This window comes from Acomys russatus, chromosome 14 (assembly GCF_903995435.1).
Source record: "Acomys russatus chromosome 14, mAcoRus1.1, whole genome shotgun sequence".
NCBI lineage: Eukaryota > Metazoa > Chordata > Mammalia > Rodentia > Muridae > Acomys > Acomys russatus.
The window spans coordinates 13,430,464-13,453,810 of NC_067150.1; the positions used below are offsets into that span (position 1 = coordinate 13,430,464).

The 23,347-nt window shown below is 37.0% G+C and overlaps 1 protein-coding gene across 1 annotated transcript; it reads left to right on the forward strand.

Moving 5' to 3' along the window:
• Positions 1 to 777: 777 nt before the first annotated feature.
• Positions 778 to 23,347, forward strand: Chordc1 (cysteine and histidine rich domain containing 1). Its single transcript, XM_051155935.1, has 11 exons — positions 778 to 1,017; positions 4,861 to 4,910; positions 7,368 to 7,424; positions 9,973 to 10,130; positions 12,744 to 12,847; positions 13,598 to 13,656; positions 16,888 to 16,958; positions 17,904 to 18,009; positions 20,848 to 20,967; positions 21,551 to 21,613; positions 21,825 to 23,347. Exons 1-11 carry the CDS (start codon positions 954 to 956, stop codon positions 21,969 to 21,971), a joined length of 999 nt encoding a protein of 332 aa, XP_051011892.1. The 5' UTR covers positions 778 to 953; the 3' UTR covers positions 21,972 to 23,347.

The window sequence follows — 23,347 nt, forward strand, 5'->3', positions numbered from 1 at the left end:
TTGGGTACAATTAAGTTGGTGAGATTATAGGAGAAAGCGAAAATGACAGAATCCAACAGACTATTCCATCATTCATAACAATGATATAAAATTACATAACAATGACATAAAATGGAAATCATATTACATTACTACACCATTTTATCTTTTATGTTGGAGTAATACATAAATTTAACATTCGTCGGTATAAAAAGGATACGGGAAAATGAGAATTCTTTTATTAATGGGATTGGAAGGCTGTGAGCAGCTCTTTATTAATCATCTTGCGATCGTTGGGAAAGTGCACATATTTTCCGTATATCTGTCATCAAACTTTGCTTTTTCAAAAGCCGCATAAAGCATTATGTGCTGAGGATAGTACTATTTACGTGTTGTACTTTAATGTAATAATGTGCTTTGTACACTGAACTTGACTTTTTTACGCAAGGATTGAATCGTAGGTTAAGTGGTGACTAACGAGAAATTTCTATTTAGAATTGCGGTTGCGTCTAGGACTGCACTTGAAGCATAATTCTGCTCATTCTAAAGTCCTGTCCGTTTTTAAAGCGACTGAACCGCAATTCTTTGGTTACTGACACCGGGACGGAAGAGCATAAAGGTCTTAGAATCTGGACCAAGGCACCCGACAATGGGGCGGGCGTTACCCCGGGAGCACGGCTCGCCGGGTCTTCCGCTTCCGCTCATGGGTGTCTCATCTATAACTGTCCGGGTCCACCACCACCCCCAACCCCTGTGCTCACCCGCGGGAGTCCGCCGGGAAATCTGCCGTAGAGCGCCTGGCTCCGGCCCCTCTTCCCTTCTCTTCTGCGCGTGTGCAAGCGGAACGTTCGCGAAAATTCCTGTAGCAGTACGGGCGGCTTCCGGAAGCCAGCTAAGGCCTTTACGGTAGTGCCGGCGATTGGGCGTGATTCACTTGTAGTCCCGGTGGAGTGGTTTCACGTGTGGAAAACGGAATGGCGCTGCTGTGTTATAACCGGGGCTGTGGCCAGCGTTTCGACCCGGAAGCCAACGCGGACGGTAAGGAGGACCCTGGCCCGCAGCTCCTTCTCCCGACCCCCCCTTCCCTGGCGCCGGCCTCCCTCCCTTGGCCCTCAGGCTGTCCCCGGGAACCTTCCCGAGTCTCACCCTCCCCGAGATCGCAGGGCCAATCGCTTCGGGTGCGTTCGGTGCCTCTCGTTCCACAAGGAGCATCCTCGGCACTTCTTCAGTTCTAGGGTGAACTTGACCGGATTTATACTTTGTCACCGCCGTGATTCCTGGACGGGAGAGGTACAAAGAGGTGGAATGCACCATTCTTGCAGTGGACTCCTAGTTGCGTTTTGAGTGCTAGTGAAAAGAGTGTTGTCACTTCTTCAGCCCCTCTCTCCTATAAGTTAACTTGTTTTCTAAAGAACTATGTTTGGTTGCGGAAATGACTGTTCCACATCCGTTCCTGCACTTTTAAACCACGCCATCCAGATAAAATGAGCCCCGAGTGGTGCTCCAAAAAACAAAACAAAACAAAACAAAATAAAAACATGTACAGTGATAGCAAGCGCCTGTGCCGGGTGAAACCAGAGGTGTAAGTGAAATTGGTGGGTGGGATCATTATGCAGATTACGGGGCAAGTAATCTGTCCAGTGGGAAAAGAGAGCACTTATCTTGGATTCATCTAGCATTGTGTGGTATACTTTTGATAGTCAAGATCTTGTACTGTCACTTTATTATATAACTTAACTGCACTGAAGTATCTGGTTGCAGAGCGGAACTAATAACAGAGTTCAGCGTTGTGAAAGAGTTTAAAATCAGTGCCTTAATTAAAGATCCTTTTCACGTTTGAGGTGTTTGAAATATGTGTGTTGGTACACAGGTAAACTGGTGACTTTTTTTTAAAAATAAGACCGGTACAGGATTTAAAGGGAAAGATGAAACCAATCTACAAGCACTTGTTAAACTGCCTTGCTATGTATACATTTTACTTTAATACTGAATACATTGATGCCTTGTAGGATGTGGCAGTATTTTTCGGGTACTAGATTCGGGTCCAAAGTTCAGGAGAGCCACCAGCTTGTTATTGGAAGTTAGTCTGTCCCTGTGTGGTATGGTGCAGTACCTAGGGTAGAAAACCACCAAGTAAATAAAGTCATCAAATCCAGGCTATTGACAGCTTCTTCCTAGACACCAGGAAACTCCAGTGAGCTGGCCAAAGTTTACTCATTTTAGCAAAGTGGGAATTCCTGTAGGATAAATGTCAAGTAAATTGGTTAAATGAATGACAGTTGATAACCCTGGATTTAGAAGAAAGTGTTTTAGAATGGGAACCATTTGGCCTTACACATTGAAATTACTAATTAAAGCGTTACTCACTTTGCATCCTGATCACAGGTGCCCCCCCCTCCCCAAGTCTTCCCTCTCACACGCTCCCCTCACACCCCACTCTTCTCTCTCCTCACACCCCACTCTTCTCTCTCCTCCTCACAGAAGGAGGAGGTCCTGCATGGGTACAAACCCAACCTGGCACAATTAGTCACTGCAGGACTAAGTGCATCCTCCCCCACTGAGACCACCCAGACAAGACAACCTAATCAGGGGAACAAGATCCAAAAGCATGCATCAGAGTCAGTGAGGGCCCCGACTCTTGTTGGGGGACCCATGTGAAGACCAAGCTACATATGTGTGAAAGAGAGTACAGGTTGTATTTAGAAATATGCACATATGTGTGTGTAACAACAATTAAGGAAAAAGGGGACCATGAATTTGAAAGACAGGAAGTATATATGAAAAGATGTGGAGGGAGGAAGGGTAGGGATAAATGGTGTAATTATATTAAAAGAAATAATTAAATTTAAAAAACAAAGGGTTAATGTGGAAGGAACCAATATGTCGTGTTTTTTGAGGACTACAGCTGTGGATGTGCTATCTGTGAGATGTAGTCCTCCCTTAATGAAGTGGCACAAGCTCACTGCTTTTTGCTTTATTTCATCTCATTTTAAGTTTATTGTTTGTTTGGTTTGGTTTATCCTACATACAAAAATTATACTCTTTTTAAGGTGAAAGGACATTTTAGTTTGTAATTCAATTACATGTTAAAAAGAAATGTGTATTGTAACTTGCATGTGTTAAACACTCTAAATAGACACACTTTTACAAACAGCACAGTAGTTATGAGTGACAAGTGAACATTTCAGCTAAACCCTGTGTTTAAAATAAAAAAGCAAAAAAACCTCAAAACTTAGCCACTAATCTGTGAGAGCTTCTCATCAGTAAATATGAATTTGAGCCAATCATGGAGAAGGAGCTAGCTGTCCATCTAATTGTCACCTTCTTTTGAAAGCAGTGGTTCCCTCATTTCATTCAGGTTGGCTACATGGTGAAGATCTGCTGGTTTTGCTGTCCTGGACTGTTTCATCCTTGGCTGTGATAGACACATTGTATACTTTGGCAGTGATTGTACATAAAACTCAGTATTCCTCTCTCAACTTCATGTCCATATACATTTCCATCCCCAACTTCTGTATTCTAACTCTACTGTACGTAATTAATAGTCTCTTCTTGTTCCATTTCATTAACTACTGTTCTGTATACATAGCCAATACTTACTGAGGAAGTAATATTAACCTACTAATAGAGGCTAGAGAGATTTCAAGGCAGCGCCAAGATTGAATTGTAGGGAATTAAACTTGGAAGGTTAAGTGAAGTGAGAAAATTACACAGGAATAAAACCTGCTTTCTCTAACCTTATGACATTGTGTTGGCAGGTAATGTGTGTCTGTTACATGATTTTTTTAAGCAAAATGTTTCACATTGCTGATGGTAATACATGTGTTTTGTATGAGTTAAATAAGATAAAACTTTTCTTCTATAATGTGGAGAGAAGCAGGAAATACAAAATGATTCAGAGCAACCATGAAATAGACTGTAGAAATCTATGACTTGTAGCTAAGAGTTAGTTGTTAAGAATGCTAATTTAGCAATTATTTATTACAGTAGTTAGTTAAATGTTGAGTCCTTTTTTTCCCCCCAATATATCTTTTTAGAGATTTTGATGGATTTTTATGGATGGGTTTTTAAGTCGTTTGACATAGTTTGTTATTTTCCTGAAGAGGGAATTCAGACATAGCCAAAGAGAAGATAGGGGAGTGCTGTGAAATTCTGTGCTATCAACAAGATATGAGTGTTGCATACATGAACTTACAGCAGCTGTGGTTACCTGCACAATACAATAACTGATTAAAAAACAAAAAATGCTAGCACCTAGTAGGGAGGGATCCTGTTAGTCCCTCAGGCTAAGCTGAGGAGCTGTTGCCAGTTGATGGATCCTGGGGAAGGAGTTGTTTTCTTCCGAGGAATGCAGTCTAACCTGATACATCCTCATGTAGGCAGTACTAATTGGACTTAGTGGGCATGCATTTCGGGGCAAGGAGATGAGTTGGTAGGGGTAGCAAGTGAGGGAGTTGGGTATTTCTGAGATACTTTTTATACATGTAGGAAATTTCTTAGAGAATAAAAAAGTAATATTATCAGAATTAATAGGACTTAAAGTTTTAGTAGTAAACAAATTTTACTACAAAAGATGGAAGAATATAGAGCAGTGGTAAAAACAAAACTGTAATTACGAAGTAGCAATGAAGTCATTTGATAGTAAGAACTACTGATAAAAGAGTATTTCTGAACATTATTGAGCAGGTCTGTATTACTTTGTTTCATATTATTAGAGATTTAACTTAACTATTTTTAATACAAAGAATTAAAGAAGTCTTAAGGATTAATTACCTGCATTTAAAAAAAAATGATGAAACCCTAACGCCTGAAGGAAAGAATGGTGTATAAAATTGTAATTTATAAGCAACTGTGTTGTTTTCCCTTTCTGTTTTTGACCAGATGCTTGCACATACCACCCGGGTGTTCCTGTCTTTCATGATGCTTTAAAGGTAGGGAACAATATCTTCTCCGTACTCCCATAATAAACTTAAAGATGTAATAATTTTTTCCTTCAGTGAGTCAGTTTTTATTTATTTCTTCCTTTTTTTTTTTTTTTTTTTTTTTTTTTTTTTGCTTTTTGTTGTTGTATTATGTTTTTGTGGGTCTTTTTTTTTTTTTTTTTTTTTTTTCAAGATAGGGTTTCTCTGTGTAGCCTGGGCTGTGCTGGACTCACTTTGTAGACCAGACTGGCCTCGAACTCACAGCGATCTGCCTGCCTCTGCCTCCTGAGTGCTGGGATTAAAGGCATGTGCCACTACGCCCAGCCAGTTTTTCTTTCTCAATGACCATTTTGGCATGCTTTAAGGAGGTTCTCTAAAAACACAGATAAATACAATTGTTTCTTGTTTGTTTGTTTGTAGGTTTGGTGTTTTTTCTGTTTTTGGAGACAAGATTTCTCTATGTAGCCTGGGCTATCCTAGACTCAACTTGTAACAACTCCAACTCACAAAGATCTGCCTGCCTCTGCCTTGACCAAGTTTTCAATGTTACTTTTTAAAAAAATTGTTATTAATATGAGGTATGCAAGTTCTCAATAACTTACACATTTTTTTAAAAGATAAATATAAGTGTTTGAGCACTGTTACTTCCTATCTTTTCTTTAATATTAACAACTTTTTCTCTGAGTATTCCTCTCAACATTAAAGTGTTTTGTTAATATAAATTTAGCTACTCATTTGGTTAAATTTGAAACTAGTAGCTTTATACCAGTGTTTATGTTACCTACAGTTTACTGGGTCATGGAATCCAGTGGCCTTGAAAAGCCAAGATTTATAGTATGTATGTAATAGAGTACAGACAACAAGAATCTGCAGAAGGAGGTCAGTGACAGCACTTGCCATCCAAATATAAGGACCTAAGTGTGGATTCCCAGCCCTTTAATAAAATCAGGGTGAAAGGCCTGTCTTTAACTCAGGGCAAAGAAGAATGGGTCCTTGGTCCTCTTTGTCAAGCTAGTCTACATGAATTACACAGTTCCAGGTTCTGTGAGGTACTTTGTTTCAGAAAGTTAGGTAGAAAGCAGTAGAGGACACTAGATGTTGACCTGGCCCTCTACTTCTGCCCCCAGGCGTGCAGGAGCGCGCATGCGCGCGCGAACACACAGTGGACAGAGTTAATAAAAACCAATCCAAGTACAGAGATGAGAATAATAAAAATACTTCAGGTTAGGATTTGAATGGTTTGATACATAGTCTGAAGGACACATACATGCAAATGTGTGGCAAGAATCACTGGAGAGAAGTCTGAAAGTGCATATTGTTTTTTAAAAAAGTTTCACACAAAACTTCTGTGCCTTTAGAAACTGGCCCACGTGAATTTAATATGATTGTGGGACACAAGAATATTTCTATTTCTTCACTCTTTACCACATTGAAATTAAAAATAATAACTAAAAGCTACCTTCGGTAAGCTGTTTGTGGTAAAGTACATAATGTCTGCTTTTTGAGTGAAATAATTCAGTTAGATACCTTCCTTGGTGGTATAGCACCAGAAAAGGAAAACATGGAGGCCAGAAGTCCAAACAAGCTTTTAATGAAGCCAGAATACGGTGAAAAAATCAGAAGTAAATACTTATGGGTGGAGGTAAGGCAAGTAACACAGGAGAGAGCAGCAGGACTAGGGCCTCTGTTCTTTGTTCCTTGTGCCTTTTATTGAGGGTTAAGAAAGAATCAAAAGGTGAGGGCTTCTAAATACCAAAGCGCTCACTTTTCTGACTAACCACGGAGGCGTTATTTAGCCTTACTTTATTTCCATTGGTTTAATGTTCTAATCAGTTAAGGACTTTTCTTACTACCTGAAACCCAGGATGTGCATTTGAGATGGAAGAGCACTAAAATTATTATTTTTTACTATGGTCCTGTTTAGCTCTGGGTTGGCTAAAAGCTGCCCTGCTGATAATTGATTACAAGTGTCTGTGCTGCCTTATCTTTAGTGTGGTAGGCAGAGCAGGTGCGCATTATAAGTCTCTTTCCCTTTTTTGTAGTTCCCTTCTGCGCATACCTCAGTTGCTTTTGTCTGAAAGGTTAGGTCAGTTGTTTAGAAACTAGAGTATTATAATTGTTACTTATAGATTTTTTTTTTTCCAAGTAAATGACCCTATACCTCAGATCCTCTAGATACATGAATTGGAGAAAGTGTGTTAGGAATTGAACTTGGGGTATTGTACACACTGGGAAAGAACTCTTCCAGTGAGTTACAGCCCTAGTCCAATAGATGGTCGTAATTTTGTTTCCTGCAACTCAAATAATATTCTGAACGGCAGCTTCTGATTTTGCATTTTAAGGAAAAATTTTTTTTAAAGAAAATCACTTTGTGAACTCAAGTTTATGTTTATTTAATTTCAGGATTCAAGGCAATAATTGCTATACATTTTTAAGGTGTTTTGTTTGTTTTTTCTTGTTGTATAGGGTTGGTCTTGCTGTAAGCGAAGAACAACTGATTTTTCTGACTTCTTAAGCATTGTAGTAAGTACTAGTTTATTTCTCTTTATTATTTTCCTAAAAGTACATATTCCTGGAAGTTCCAGATTGTGCACTCAGGTGGCTTTCAGGTTACACATACTTTACAAAGGTGATTTATCTCCATAGCCTCTAAAACCATTAGTTTGCTTTGGAGGGTAAGAGTTTATTATATTAACTATTTATTTGTCGTTGTATGTCCTTGATTTTGGTAGCCTTAAGGAGAATGTCAGGAAGGAATTTGTAGGCACGCAATGACAAAGAGCATTTTCAATTAGAGGCAGTAAATCTTACCAAGACACCAGTGAGATAGTCCACTGTTTTATATGGCACCAAGAAAGAAAACAATTATTATTTCTGTCTTAGAGATGAGCAAAATAAATTTTAAAAATATTTCGGTTTAAGGTTATATTTCAGCTTAATAGGAAAGGTGGAGCTCAGCTATATTATGTCAGCAGGGTATCATGCAGCCCAAGTGTAGCGAAGGATGACTTTGAACTCCTGATCTTCTTGCCTCCACATCCAGGTACTGAGATTACAGTTGGCTGTTAATGCCCGGCTGGTGCTCTGGAGGGGTCCAGGGTAGGGTCTCTGGTGCTGGATGCGGATGCCCTTCCAGTTTGCTTCACCTCTTGGGTGGCCAGAGCTGATGGCTCAGGCAATGATCAGGATTGAAAGAGAAAAGAGGGAAGGGGAAAAAGGGTTTCTTCTCTAGGGACTGGCTATACTGTGGCAGCGAGGAAAACTTAAACTGACCACGATTTTCCTATGGCTGTGCTGTAAAAGCTGCTTCTCACTAGAAACTGCACGGGGTCGTAAAAGGAGGCTCTTTGATCTGTAGATAGGCCTCTTTGCGGAGATCTCCAATAAGTTGGTGTAAACTTAAGCTTATTAGCCATAGAAGGCTGATGGCCCTGAGTCTGCTAACTTATTTGCAAATCTACAGCGAAGTAAGAAGTAAGAGAGAGAAAATAAACCACTCACACACATACATTCAAGAGAAAAGGTAGATGGAATTAGGCATCTTGACTTCAACTGAAGTCAGGTTTCCCAATCTCAACACATACATTCAAGAGAAAAGGATCAAGAGAAGAGGTGGATGAAGTCAGCCATCTTAACTTCAGCTGACTTCTCCCAGCCCTGTTTATTGTAGAAGACCGTGTGTATACTCCTGAGAAAAGAGAAATACTTCATAGTCAAAAGAAGACAAGTAATCACAAAAACAAATGAATTCTAAAATACAACAAGTTACATGTTTTAAATCTAAACATTTCTTATCTATGTATCCATAACATAAGTTCATGGTGAGTTCAGAATGACGAAGGTTGGCAGGGTCTAAGTTTAATAGGATCTGAAACTTACAAGAGTATACGACTTATCAATTAGGACGACCTAACTATACATTATCCAGCTATCTCTTAGTTCATTATGAGCTCAGGACAATAATTTTATCTGTCTTTCATTCTAAGAAAGAAAGTAAATTCAGACATATCTAGGTAGCTTCATTCCACTTAGGTACTTAGGTCATGAGAAGTTTAAACAAACCTGCCTATATTTATGGTGAAAATACCAGGATTCGTGGTGCCATCTGCAGGGGAGGCTTATCTGAAGCCACAAATCTGCTAGTAGGCTGTCCTTAGTGAGGCATCTATAAGTCCACAAATACCTTTGTTTATTGCAGCCATAAACTAACTTTAACTTTTAAAACTATTTGAGTCAAATCAGAAATTCCATAATCAGGGATTAATTCATCTGAGTAACAAAAAGTACATCTTCAATAAGATCCTGTAGGAAGTTTGCTCAACCAGAGCTGGTCAGGGCTCAGAAAGTAACTATTCACACCAATGCCAGATGTATTTACTTTTGGTTTTTCGACACAGGGTTTCTCTGTGTAATCTTGGCTATCCTGAACTCACTTTGTAGACCAGGCTGGCCATGAATGTAGTCCTGGCTGTCCTGGACTTCCTTTGTACACCAAACTGGCCTTAGACTCACAGTGATCCACTTTCCTCTGCCTCCCTGGGTGCTGGGATTAAAGGCATGTAACGCCATGCCCGGCTCTAATGACAGATTTTAGAAAGATACAGCAGCACACAATTGACAGAGTAGTCAGAGTTTGGAAGCAATTCTGGGGTACATCACGATACAGACCTTGCAAATATCTGATCACCTCCAGAGATCTCTCATGCCTACTGGACTGCCCCAAATCAATGGCTCCTGACAGCATGTCAGAGGCTGGAAGCAGTTTGGGGGTGCATCCTGGTATACGACCTTGCAAACACCAGATCACCTCCTAGACAGCCCACATGCCTAGTGAGCAGGGTGGCTCTTGGCAGTTGGCACCATGCCAGGCATAGTGTTAAATGTCAAACTCAGGGCTTTGACTTGCTAGACAAACACTCTACCAACTGAGTCTGCAAGGTGAGACCTTTTTGAACAAAGAGCTTTGGCATGTATAAATAATTAGAAAAGGTTTTTAAAATACCCAAAATACAAACAAACATACATAACGTAGGTGAAAGCATAAGTGTTTGTTTATGTCGTTTACTAACAGGGCTGCACAAAAGGCCGGCATAATAGTGAGAAGCCACCTGAACCAGTCAAGCCTGAAGTCAAAACTACTGAGAAGAAGGAACTATCTGAATTAAAACCCAAATTTCAGGAGCACATCATTCAAGCTCCTAAACCAGTAGAAGCAATACAAAGGCCAAGGTATGATCTACACAGCCCGCTTATGCTTGTAACACTGTGATAATGACATTTATTGGTGCTGCTTCCTTTTAATATTTTGTATAAAGGAATTTGTAGTGGTCATTGTATGTGTTTTTTCCCTTTTTAATTTTTGAGGGCATGCACACAGAGTTCAAAGTTGTATGTCTTTGTTTTCTGGTGTATCTTTCTCATTATAGCATGGTAGAATTTGGTAAAAGAATTGTCCTGTTATATAATTAGTTTTAAATGAAGAGCCACAGAGAGCTTATTACTTATATTTACTTTCAGATGCTTGAACATGAATTAGTTAACTCTCTAATTAGTACTTGCAGAGTTTTCAGTTATTTGATTTAGGATAGTCTGCCTGTCAAAGTACTTTAAAGTGGCTTTTGCTCAGTTTGAAGTAGAATTAGGTTGTTCATAATGACTTCTGTTCAAACAAAAATGTTTTATATAGTCCTTTTTCTTTTTTCTTTTTTTTTTTTTTTTTTTTTTTTTTTTTTTTTTTTTTTTTTTTTTGGTTTTTTTTTTTTTTGTTTTGTTTTTTTCAATACAGGGTTTCTCTGTTTAACCTTGACTGTTCTGGACTCTGTAGACCAGGCTGGTACTGAACTCACAGAGGTCCGCCTGCCTCTGCTTTCCCAAGTGCTGGGATTGAAGGCATGCTCGACTACACCCAGCCAAACAAAACTATATTTTGAAACACATTAATTCAGCCTTACTAATGCTATGACTATTTAATACAATTCCTCATGTCATGTCATGGTGACCCCAACTATAAAATTACTTCATTGCTACTTCATAACTTTAATTTTGCTACCGTTATGAACCATAATATAAATATTTGTATTTTTCCAGTGGTCTGAGGTGACCTCTGTGAAAACTTTGTTGGACCACCTAAAGGAGTCAAGCCACAGGTTGAGAACTACTGCGTTAATGGGTTAGCACCTATCATACGCGATCCTCAAACTGCACTTAAACAGTGGGTGTTTCAGAACTCAAATCTACAGAATATAAATACATAATTTGGGCTCTATATTTGTCCCCCAAGTGAGTTCTTTTTAAATGCAAGTCAGGCCTGCTGTAGTACATTCCAGCACTCAGGGAGGCAGAGGCAGGAAGATTGCTGTGAGTTTGAGGCCAGCCTGGTCTACAAAATAAGTCCAGGACAGCCAAGGCTACACAGAAACACTGTCTCGAAAACCAAAACATAAATAAATACATACATAAATATAAGTTTGAAAATCATCAAAACCAATTGAAGCTTTTATTCACATTATAAATTTACAGTGTTCCCAACTTTTTTTATTATATGTAAATAAATTTATAGACTGTTAAATAATGTAGCCCCAAAATAAGAATTCAGACTTTTAATCTTTGTTTGTTCATTAATATTCTGAGATATAGGCTATAATTAAGATCAGGATACTCCTATTCCACCTTCATTTTTAATTCAGTCTTAAGATCTTGACTGTCAAACAGTAGCCAAGGCAGTTAAAAAAAATACTGAAAAAGACAAGAATTTTATAGTTCATCCTTAAATCTATTTTATCTCAGAGTCTACTAGAATACAATAGTATGAGTTAATAACTGCTTTACTTAAGAGGCTATTTTTAAAACGTAAATGTATCTTAATTGTTTATTTTGTGTTATCTATATGGCTATTTTTGCTTCATTTGTGTCTGATCACTTGCACATCTGGTACCCATGGAACTGTAACTCCCAGGTTTTGAGGTACTCTGTGGATGCTGGGAATCAGTCCCCAATCCTCTGGGAGAACACCAAGTTGTCTTAACCATTGAACTAGTTCTCCAGAACATAAATGTTTTATTTTAAATCTATCTGATACATGATTTATAGGTTCTAGTGTACTTCATTAATGTTTGCAAGTTTGTCATTGTAGATGCAGTGTGAATAACCTATGATATTTTTATTCCTATATTTATTACTAGCCTTAATACTTGTTTAATGAATAGGCTTAAGCAAATTATATAAGCAAAAGTTAACAATAATAGAAGATGGTGGTGGTTTTACACTGTCATAATTATGTCTAAATTTAAAAGTCTGTGTCATCTCTCCACATAAGTAAATTGTCTCTTCTAGTAAATTGTCTCTTCTAATACGAATGAGTATACTTTCACTTGGTGCTTGAGAATTGGCTTGGGGATGAACTGAAGAGGATTCTACAGTCCTTTACAGGGTTTACTCATCTAAACGTGTCTACATAGGTGTGTGTGTGTGTGTGTGTGTGAATGACCGTATCTGTGGAGTCCGACGGGGGGCAGCAGATGCCCTGGAGGTGGAGGTGGATGTGAGCCATCTGACATGAGCCCTGGGAACTGACCTCAGGTTCTCTGCAAATGTGTACACACTCTCAAGCACTGAACCATCATTCCAGCCCCAAAACTTAGTTTCTTAATAGATGAACAATTTTATTAAATGTTAAAATGTTGGTAGATTATAGCATTTATTTATGAAATATTTTTAATTAGGAATAGCTTCATACACAGATATTTAGCATATCATATGGAAGATTTTTAAGGTTATAAATTTTAAGTACAAAGAAATACATTGGTTTATTAATGATGATAATAAGACTTCAAAACTTTCCAGCCCAGATGAGCCAATGACAAACTTGGAATTAAAAATATCTGCTTCCCTAAAACAAGCACTTGATAAACTTAAACTATCATCAGGAAATGAAGAAGATAAAAAAGGTAAGACACTCTATTTTTGGTTATTTGTGGCTTTTTGTTTTGGTTTGTTCTAATAATTTTTTTTTATAATGCATAAGCCATTCAAGAGAGATAGCTGCAGTGCACTAAGTGTATGAAAATACAGCACATTGTAGTGTAGAACTTACTTTATTCCCAAATGCTAATAACACCATAGGAATAACATTTGATTCATTGATTATGTCTGTGTGCAAACTTATCCCTGAAATATTCTACTCATTAAATTTCTTCAATAACTGAAGTGTTTCTTTGTGTATCATATAAAATATATTTTCATTGTCCATTTGATCTCTGTCTACTATCAAGGGACAAAAATACTATCTATGATTTCTGCTTTATCAGAGAATATAAGATTTTGTAAAACTAGAGAATCACTGCATTGTAGAATGAAAACATAATACATATCACTTCGGGGCATGCAGGCAGAAACTAGATATGGAGTTTTTTGTTTGTTTTGAGACAAGATTTTGTCCAGTGGCTCCAAAAGTCCTGTGTGATCTAGGATGATTTAGATTCATAATCATCTTGCCTCAGCCTTCCAAGTGCTGAGATGTACATTTGCTTTTCATCTTTTTTTTCCCTTAAATCAGACTTTTATATTATAAAATGGATATATTTTAAGAATACAATAGTGCAGTTCTGTTTTAATTTTGTAGTTTTAGAATTTATTCATTTTGTTTAAAATGAACGTAGTTATGTACCCTGTGTTACCTTTTTTTTTCTTCATTGCAGAAGAAGAAAGTGATGAAATTAAGATTGGTACTTCTTGTAAAAATGGAGGATGTTCAAAGGTATATGTTATAGAACTTTGAATTTATAAAGTAAAATTTTGATATTAAATTAAAAGACTGCAATTCACTGTAAAGTTAGTAAATAATTGGGTGCTAGTTACATGTTAGGCGCCTGGCTGAAGACTAGGCCTGTAAATACCGTAAGACTTCTGTGAAATATCTGATAAAATTAAGGGAATAAATCTAATTTGGTTGCCATTTACTAAGTACTTGTTATGTGCTAGAGAACAAGTTGTAGAACTGAAGATAGTAGTGTCACATTAAACAAAAAACTCTTCCTATGGAGGCTATTTTAATGTGCCCCACAGGACAAAAAGAGCCCACTAAATAATTTGGGCAGACAGCAACTACAGTGGTTCTAGTCGGGGGCTACTGAAATAGGATTTGTCAGTGAATGTCTTTCTGATGTGGCAGTAGGTCAGAATTGGGGTTAGAGTGAGAAGCTTGAGAATAGAAGTAAAGAGGCTTTAGAGCTAGGCTGCACAGCAAATGATAAAGCTGGTCATGTCATGGGACTTGGGCAGTAATTAGAAAGAAGTGGGTAAAGAAGTAGACAAGGTGATGAAAGACCTACGCCAGGATTTGGCCTACTTACAACAGATGGCAACCCACTATCTGTTTCAGATAGGTATCTTGTTATTGAGACAAGTTTCATTCTATCCCAGCCTGGCCTCAAACTGCAGTCTTTTCCCTCATCTGAGTGGCAGGATTACAGTTATGTACCACCCTGTGCAATTTAGGGAGAGATCTCTGTCGCAGTAGAATCAGAAGAAGAGAGACCAGCTTAGATGCTGTTGTAGAAGGCCAGGCAGTGTTATTCTGGAGAGCAAGTTGCTGAGAAATAACTAAATGGGGGATAGGAGTATTGGTATTATGAGATCTTTACTGTCTGCTCTGTATACCTTCTTGTTCTTTTTCCTCTATAACCTTTAACCTTATTTGACTCATTACATTACTACCCTGTCTCATGCTGAGGATTATGATAATATGGTAGGTTTTCCTCCATAGTTCATGACTTGTCTAGTCACAGGTTCTCGGCCTCAGTAACAGTTTCAGGTCTGGATTACATCTTCTAGAATGGGCCTTGAATCCAGTCAGAAGTTTGTTGTACCCCTAACATTTGTGCCACTATTGTATCAGTCTTGCAGGCAAGTTGCTGTTGAACGTCACCGGGTGCATAGTTGGATGCGATTGAAAGGGAGTACTGGTGGCAGAGTACTAGAGGAAGGCCAACTTAATCCAAGTACCACATAGGAGGGGGAGATACACATAGTAAAATGGAGGGGAATAACATAAAGAAAATTATGGTAATATCATGATACTGAATCCTTAGGTGGATTGAAATTAACCAAATTTAAGAGACTTAATGATGAAAAACTAAATCTTTAGGTTATAGAGGACTTAACAGATACTATCTTTCATTGAAATAGTATAATTTGTTAGAACTTGTACAGATACAAGTTCAAAACTGAAGGGTTTTCAAAATGAACCTGGAATTGAGAAGTACATTTTAACTACCTTTGGCATTTTCCCTTCAAAGATTTATATCAACATTTATTTTTATTTATTGATGTTAATGTAAAAGGAATCATAAAACTTATCTTCTTTTACTTATGTTTGTAAGATTTGTTTTATGGAATATAACCATGGTTTTGCTGTCTTTGATGCTTTGTGAGTGCCATTGTTGAATTGTGTAGTAATTGATAATCAATTTTTCCTTCCTGCTATTGTTTTCTTTTTTCTTTTTAAATAGCATCACTCTAAACATTTTAATGTGTAACTTTGGTGACTAGAAATGGAATTATTCGTATGTGTTCAGTTTTAGCAGATATGTAGACAAGGGTAGTTTTCCAGAGTGGCAGCATATTCTATGTGCTTGTCAGTACTTATGGGTTGGACCAACTTGTGTGCTCATTGGCACATTTTGTCTCATCAGTGTTTTATATTCTAGCAGTTCTGGTGGAGTGCGCAGTTCTCTGTCCTGCTGTTGATTGACTTCACTGGCATCCACATTGAATACCCTTTTGTATGTCTGCTGGCCAGTTCTTTGCTCTCTGGTTAAATGTCTACAAATTCTCACCTACTTTCTTGTCATCTTTTTCTTAATAATCTTGTAGGAAATTTTCATATCTTTCAGCTGCAAGTCCTTTTTCAAAGATATTTTACCTGGTTATTGATAAATAGAGGGACATTTAAGTTTCATGCAAGGAAGCTTGTCTGTTTTTTCTGCTGTTATGCTTTATTTAGGAAATACTTATAGCCATTTTTTCATGCAGAGGTAAATTTAAACTTGAAATACCTGTGACTGAATATGATGGGAAATACGAGTTTTTTTTAATCAAATGAATTCAATTGTGCTTGATAGAGAAGAGAAATTATAAAGTGGGAAATAAGTTAGGAAAAGTGCATTCTGGTTGCTTAAAATTTGCTAGGTCTTGAGTGAGGTTAAACTTATAGTGTTTTCATTGAGCTTGACAAGATTTTGTAATAGCTTCAGAGGTTGAGAGGACAGACTTATTGACTCAGACTTCTAAGACAGTACATTTGGTGCCATTGAATAAAGAGAAAAGAGAAAAACTTAGATGGCAGTAATAAGTTCAGGAGATAAACTCCTAGCACTTTGTATTTACAAAAAAAGAGTCAGAAAACATTGCTCTTCTATACATTAGTTAATATGAGTACAGAAATAGAGGATATACCAGCAGCTGCATCCATATTTTACTAACATAACTTTGTGACTTCATCTGTGGAACCTTCACATACAGCGAAGTAGGGCCTGCATCCTCCAGACAAACCATGGATGTAATATAGGTCTGCGGCACAGTTTATCAGACTTCCCATATTAGTTTGTAGTGCCCACACAGGGTATTTATAGTGTACATGTAAATCGTATTCTATTTCTGGTGAGAGTACAAGTCCCTTGATTCTGTCATGTTTCTGTAAATTTGAATGCCTGAATATAGCTCAATGTAACCTCATGCCTAAAAGGCTAAAACCGTCTTATATAGTAAGTTGCAATCCTTTCTATTTGCTTTCTTTACAGAGATCCAGTTTAATCACATACAAAAGAGAATCATTTTCCATTCCTCGATGAAATTACCAGTGTTCTTGTAGCTGTTGTTACTTAAGTATTTTATGAAGGTTTTATAGGTAACCAGTATTACAGATAAATATAAAATATAAGTGTGAAATAAACAGCTAATTTTTTTTCTCTGTGTCTTTGATTTTTAGACATACCAGGGTCCACAGAGTCTAGACGAAGTCTGTGTATATCATTCTGGAGTACCCATTTTCCATGAGGGGTAACTTAAAACACATTCCTAACTAAAATATTTATATTAGTGATTTAAATCATTAATTAAACCTTTATATCTTTAAACAATGCTATGTAGTTATAGTAAAAAGTTTTAGTTACACTACCATTTAATCCTTATAATAACCTAAGTAAAGGGGCTGGGCCGGTTGCTTTCATAAGCACAGGAGTAAAGTAGGATTGTTATTCTGTAGTGTGATCTTATGTGGACTTTTTTTTTTTTTTAATTTAATCTGAGGCAGAATCCTACTGGTTATGCAGACTGCCTCAACCTCAGGATCCTCAGGCCTTAGCCTCCTGCGGAGCAGCTTACAGACATGTCCTACCATGCATCCTGACTTGCATTTCTTTGTGTAAAGGACTGTCATTCATTTTTATTCATTAGTATTTTTTGACCATGGGGCAATGAAAGCAACATTACCCAGAAAAGCCCATGCTCTCTCAATTCAGTTTGTCACTATACTAGCCTACTGTTTCCATGTGCTTCAGACTTTTAACCTGGCTATCTTTAATTTTCAGATGCCTGTGCAGGGTTTTCTTAAGGTGGTAGTGGTTTTACCTTCTTTTAGATTGGCCATCATATGTGGAAACATTGGCTTCTACTTTGCTCCATATTCTTTACTATGTTGTTGAAATGCAAATATTAGAATCTTTGGTCATACCACCTTTTGGTGGCTTTATGAGGGAACTAGGGTGTACATTCTCAGTGAAAAACTAGACTTGGAATTTGGAAATGTTTTGTATATTTACTCAGAAGCTAAGTTATTAATACAGTAAATAACACCATGGTTTTAAAATGAGTCTCCCTAATCTGCATCTATTTTAACAGTTAAGTAACAAGTACTTACAAGTTATTTAAAGTTGGAGTTTTTGTTTCTTAATAACATTCGATATAATGCTAATACTGGCTTTAATTCATGGTCTTAATTTAAAGGATGAAATATTGGAGCTGTTGTAGAAGAAAAACCTCAGATTTTAATACATTCTTAGCCCAAGAGGGCTGTACGACAGGGAAACATGTGTGGACTAAAAAAGATGCAGTAAGTAACCTCTTCAAAGTCACATGCGGACCTGTACTCCTCTAAGTCATGGTTAAGAGACCTGAGATTAGTATGTGTTTATATCATGTTACACTATATTATATCAGTATGTGTTTATATTACAAAATAGCTGTCTTACTGCCATGTGTACAAAGTAGTTTGCCTCAGCGTCTCAATGCTGCCTATTGATAAAATGACCTTTGTATGTATTGATAAAGGTGTATAACTTTTCAAACATCCTTTAAACCTGCCAACATGGAAAGATCTTTATCTTATTAATATTAGTTTCACAAGGGCTATAGAGTTGGCTCAGTGGTTAAGAGCACTTGTTCTTGCAAAGGACTAGTGTTCGATTCTCAGCACCCACAAGGCACACCATTTCCTTAAGCACCATGCTTGCACCACATGCAGGCCAAATCTTAAAAAAAAAATTTAAAAATAGTTTCACAGACTTTCTAACTTTTAATATTTTATAAAAGAACTTCCTATTAATTTAATGTTACTATACCAATATTTAGGCTTCTGATTCTTTCTTAGCCACAGAATCATTAACCAGACATAGAGTTTCTCCATCTACTGGCCAAAAGTTTTAGGGTTATGAACATACTTCCTTGAAGCCCTTTAAGTTAAAAGAAGAAAACAGGTTTATTGGTAAATACAGGTTTTTATGCTAGGTCTTATTATTTTCATAGCATGATTAATGTAAACAAATCTTTTGTGCTATGCTGATATTTAATAGCCTATTATGAACCTTTATAGTTCATAAAACTTGTATCTTTTAATTCAGAGATGTTTGTATTTTGGTATCTCACTGTTGTTGCTTTTGAATGATAGCTTAATGACCATGAAATTTGTAAAAAAGTTTTCCCATCAGAACGTGAGGTATGCATGTATATTCTCTCTGTTGTCAAAACTTTAACAATTTAAGTTTGAAAAAATTTATGAGCTGGGCATGGTAGCATATACCTTTAATCCCAGCACTCAGGAGGTAGAGGTGGATGGATCACTATGAGTTTGAGGGCAACCTTGGTCTACAAAAGGAGTTCAGTACAGCCAAGGCTACACAGAGAAACCTTGTCTCAAAAAACCAAAAAAGAAAAAGAAAAAAATAAATTGTGATTCACTTTTTGTTTAAAAAATTTAAGAATATAATTCCTGGTGAAATGTAACCTTTTTTGGTTTTCTTTTTTAATACAAGTGTTTCAGAGTTTTCTGAACTTTTTGGCTCAATTGTTCTTTCTTAGAGTAATTTACTTAGAAAACATCAGCATTTCTTTGTTTTTGAAATTTAATTTGATGCTATGGTATAGCACTAAAGAGTAATGGTCATCCCCATAATAGCAGCCAAAAGATGACTTCTGTAAAGTGTGACATTTTCTGCATACTGATATGAAAGGACAAGATAATTTAATAATCACAGAAAGTAATTATTGACAATTGTAAGTGTGGGAGGGTATGCATACGAGTGCATGGGATGAAGGCTCCACGTTTGACCACTTTATTTCATGACACGTGGTTTCTCCCTGGGCCTAGAGCTTATCAGTCCAGCTGTGGGATCCTTTGCTCAACCTTTAGACAGTGGTTACAGGTTCATTCCACCATGCTTAAACATTTTTATGTGGGTAGTGGTGTTTAAAACTGAAACCCTCATGCATGGAAAGCAGGCATAGTACCAGCAGAACCATCTAGTCTAATCCTAGTACCCCCAAAACTTTCATTCATACAAAATGAACTCAAGAGTCTCATGCTTTCAAGCTCATGTGTTGTCTCATTTATCTTATCAAACCTTTCTTGTTTCTATCTTCAAAGAGTGATTCTATGAAAGTACTTAGTGGACTACAGGATATTAAGATCAAAGAAAAGTTTAGTAAGGCTTGTAAAGTTATTTCCTAAATGGACAATAATAATGTAATCCTATAAAAGAAAAACCAAATAGTAAATTTAACTTTTATTCACCTAATGTAATTGCCTAAAGCCTTCCTGCCTCATCTGCTAACCAAGGCCTAGTCCTGCAAGCTTCTAGCCTCCATACAATCTAATCTAGGCCAGGAGTGTCCTCAGCCTCTGTGCCTCACTCTTAATAAGCTTGTTGTCTGTAGTTCCTCCTGAACTCTATCTGGCTGCTTCTACTCTACTGTTCTGGCTCAAACTCCTCTCCTAGCTGATTAACTCAGAACTGGCTTCTCTCAGCTTCTGACTGAATTGTTCTGTTTGGCCTCAAACTAACTCTAGCAGTTTGTTCTAATCTGGCTTCTTCTCATCCCCTAGCCCCTTCTGTCTTCACCCATGTCTAGCTTCTCTTGTTAGCCTCTCTCTGTAAATCTCTCCTGGTAAACATTGCCTCTGATACTGCCATGAACTTAACTCGACAGCATTGCCTCTCAATTCATTCTTCTCCAGACTGCCTGAACAGAACTTGAAGATCTTCAGCCTCAGGTGCTGGGCTTGTACCACTATGCGTGGTTCTAAGCCAGGCTGGCCTTCAACTCCGATCCGCTTGCCTTTGTCTCCAGGTATTAAAGGCATGTCTGTATTCCAGCCTGACCACTCAGACCTAGAAGGCTTTGGATATGATCTCTTGCTGAGCAACCATGTTCTAAATTAAAATTCCTCCACACCAAATTAGAAAAAATAAAGGCGTTCTCACATCATAAACTTTTAAGATACTTTATGTCATAGTGTATTGATTGAATCTTCAAAAGTTGTTGTACTGAAGGCATCATGTGCTTAGTTGTGCACAGTAATTTTTCCTCTCTTAGCTGAGTAAGTTCTATTGAAAAATATTGATTGTGTGGTGGTTTTTAAGATTGCTTTTTTTTTTTTTTTTTTACGTTACAGGGGAAAAAAGTTGTTCCATGTAGACATGACTGGCATCAGACTGGGGGTGAAGTTACCATCTCGGTATATGCTAAAAATTCACTGCCACAACTCAGTCAAGTAGAAGCAAATAGTACATTGGTAAGTGTGTATATGGTAATATTTTCTTAAAGTTGTTATTTCTCATCTAAAAATCACAACTTTCATAGAAACAGTATTTTAAGTGAAAATCACAGTGTAGGATTTATGTTGAAGTTTTCTAAAAGTTTTCTAGCTTAGAAGAGCCAAAAAATACATAATTGTTTCTCGATATGAACCTTCCAGTTAGTTTTTCCTTTCTGCTAATCTTTTTTTTTTTTTTTTTTTTTTTTTTTTTTTTTTTTTTTTTTGGTTATAATTTCATTATATGCCATTTGTTACTTCCCTCCTCCCTCTTCTACCCTATTCCCCTCCCTTAGACCTCTGACTTAATTTTTTTTTCTTTCTTTCTTTCTTTTTTTTTCAAGGGAAAGAGGAGGTCTCAATATTGGTGCTTTACTCATGGCTTGAGTAATGTCAATCTTGTATTTATAATTGATATTTGGTTTCACAAACCACCAGTATGAATGATCAGTTATCGGTCTTCACTGGGTGTGGCTCAGCGTTTCACTGCATGCTTAGTGTACATAAGGCCTTGTTTTCAATACCTAGCACCAGAATAATGATAACAACTTGTCTGTTTCAGTTAAATGTTCACATCGTGTTTGAAGGAGAGAAGGAATTTCATCAAAATGTGAAGCTCTGGGGTGTAAGTACTGTGTCTCCATCAATGTTTCCCCTGGTGATTGAAAGCATTTTTGGAATGCTCATAGAAAGTTCATGAGTATAACCATAACAAGTCCAATCCAGATACTAAAACTGCATAGAAATGGCCTCAAAAGATACTAGAGTAAACAAGATGTGTTTTTCTGAGACCAGTTAAAGCACCATGTTAACTCTTCATTCTTGATGTGTTGTAGGTGATTGATGTTAAACGAAGTTATGTAAATATGACTGCAACAAAGATCGAGATCACTATGAGAAAGGCGGAGCCCATGCAGTGGGCAAGTCTTGAATTGCCTATAGCCAAAAAGCAGGAGAAACAAAAAGAAGATACTTCAGATTGATTGGAAGAGAAACAGAAAGCTCTGTCCGTTTTAGACTTCTTAATGTGTGTGGTGAAGTAGTTGCTTGCTGCTGTAATCTTTTTTTTTTTTTTTTAAATCTGCCATTTTCAAATTAACAGGTTCTCCAAAGCCAAAGTCTGTTAAATATTTGTGCCTCTATCTATCTTCCTTTTGAGTTCCATAGTATGATTATTCAAGTCTCCTCACTAGGGCTATAGTTGTTGCCCCACACCTGAAGGGAGGAAAAGAACTTGTAAGTATAATTGCAATGTTTCTTAATATAAACTATTAGAAGCAGAGAAACAAAAGAAGATTTTTTTTTTTTTTATCCTGATAACTGCTTTGTCCCTTACATAGAAAAGCAAGGTGGTCAAAAGAATGGTTTAATTGACCTTTCCATGAATTTTTGTTACTGTAGTTCTTGAAAATCTTTAAGGAAAAGATTTGTGTTTTCCCCCATGGGGTGGTTACTTTTCGTAGTACAAATTCTGAAGCAGTGTCGTCAAACCATCTGTGTGTACTGGTTAACATTATAACTCGTTTGCAATTAATTTAAATTCAGAAAGCTACATTAATATCTATGTTACTTGTCAAGGAATATAATTTAAGACTTTAGGAAATATAACTAAGATTATAGAAATATCAATTTGGTCAAAATTCATCATTTCATAAGAGTAAGCAATAATGTTTAAAGAGTTTTCTGATTGTTTAGAGATCTTTTTATGGTATTTTGATTAAATTGTACCTGATTTGTAGTCTGAACTCTCTTATGGATTATATCTGTCTCCCTGATGAAAAACAGTATGTGTAAAATTGTGAATATGTAGCTTTGTTGAAATATTTTAAGGTGTGTGTTGAGGCTTGAATCTGAAATGCCCCTCTAGGCTTGTTTTGAGCTACTTACGGGTGTATTAAAAAGGCTCTGAAACCTTTGTGCTGTGGGGCCTGGTTGAGCTCACTGGGGGTGAGCCTTTGAGGATCATACATCTGTGGTGTGATCCAGTCAGGGCATATAAACTGTCTCTGTCCCCACACTCCCACCACTCTCTCCTCAGCATTTATATTTATAGACTGTGTCCTCTGAAACCGTGAGTCAAAATAAACTGTTCCTCCCTTGACTTGTTTCTGTCACATGCTTTGGTCAAGGTGACCAGAAAAATAATCTACTATAGGAAAATTATAGACTGTAATTTAGGATAGCTGTCTGTTATATGTTCAGTTAATGTAGTAGCTTGATTCTTTGGGTTTATCTTAAGGGTTTCATGAAGAGTTTGACACATTTATTAATACAATAATAGTTATATGTTATACTTCATTTGTATTAATTGTAGATGACACAGAATTTCTTATTTATACCAACTAGATCCATTAATGAG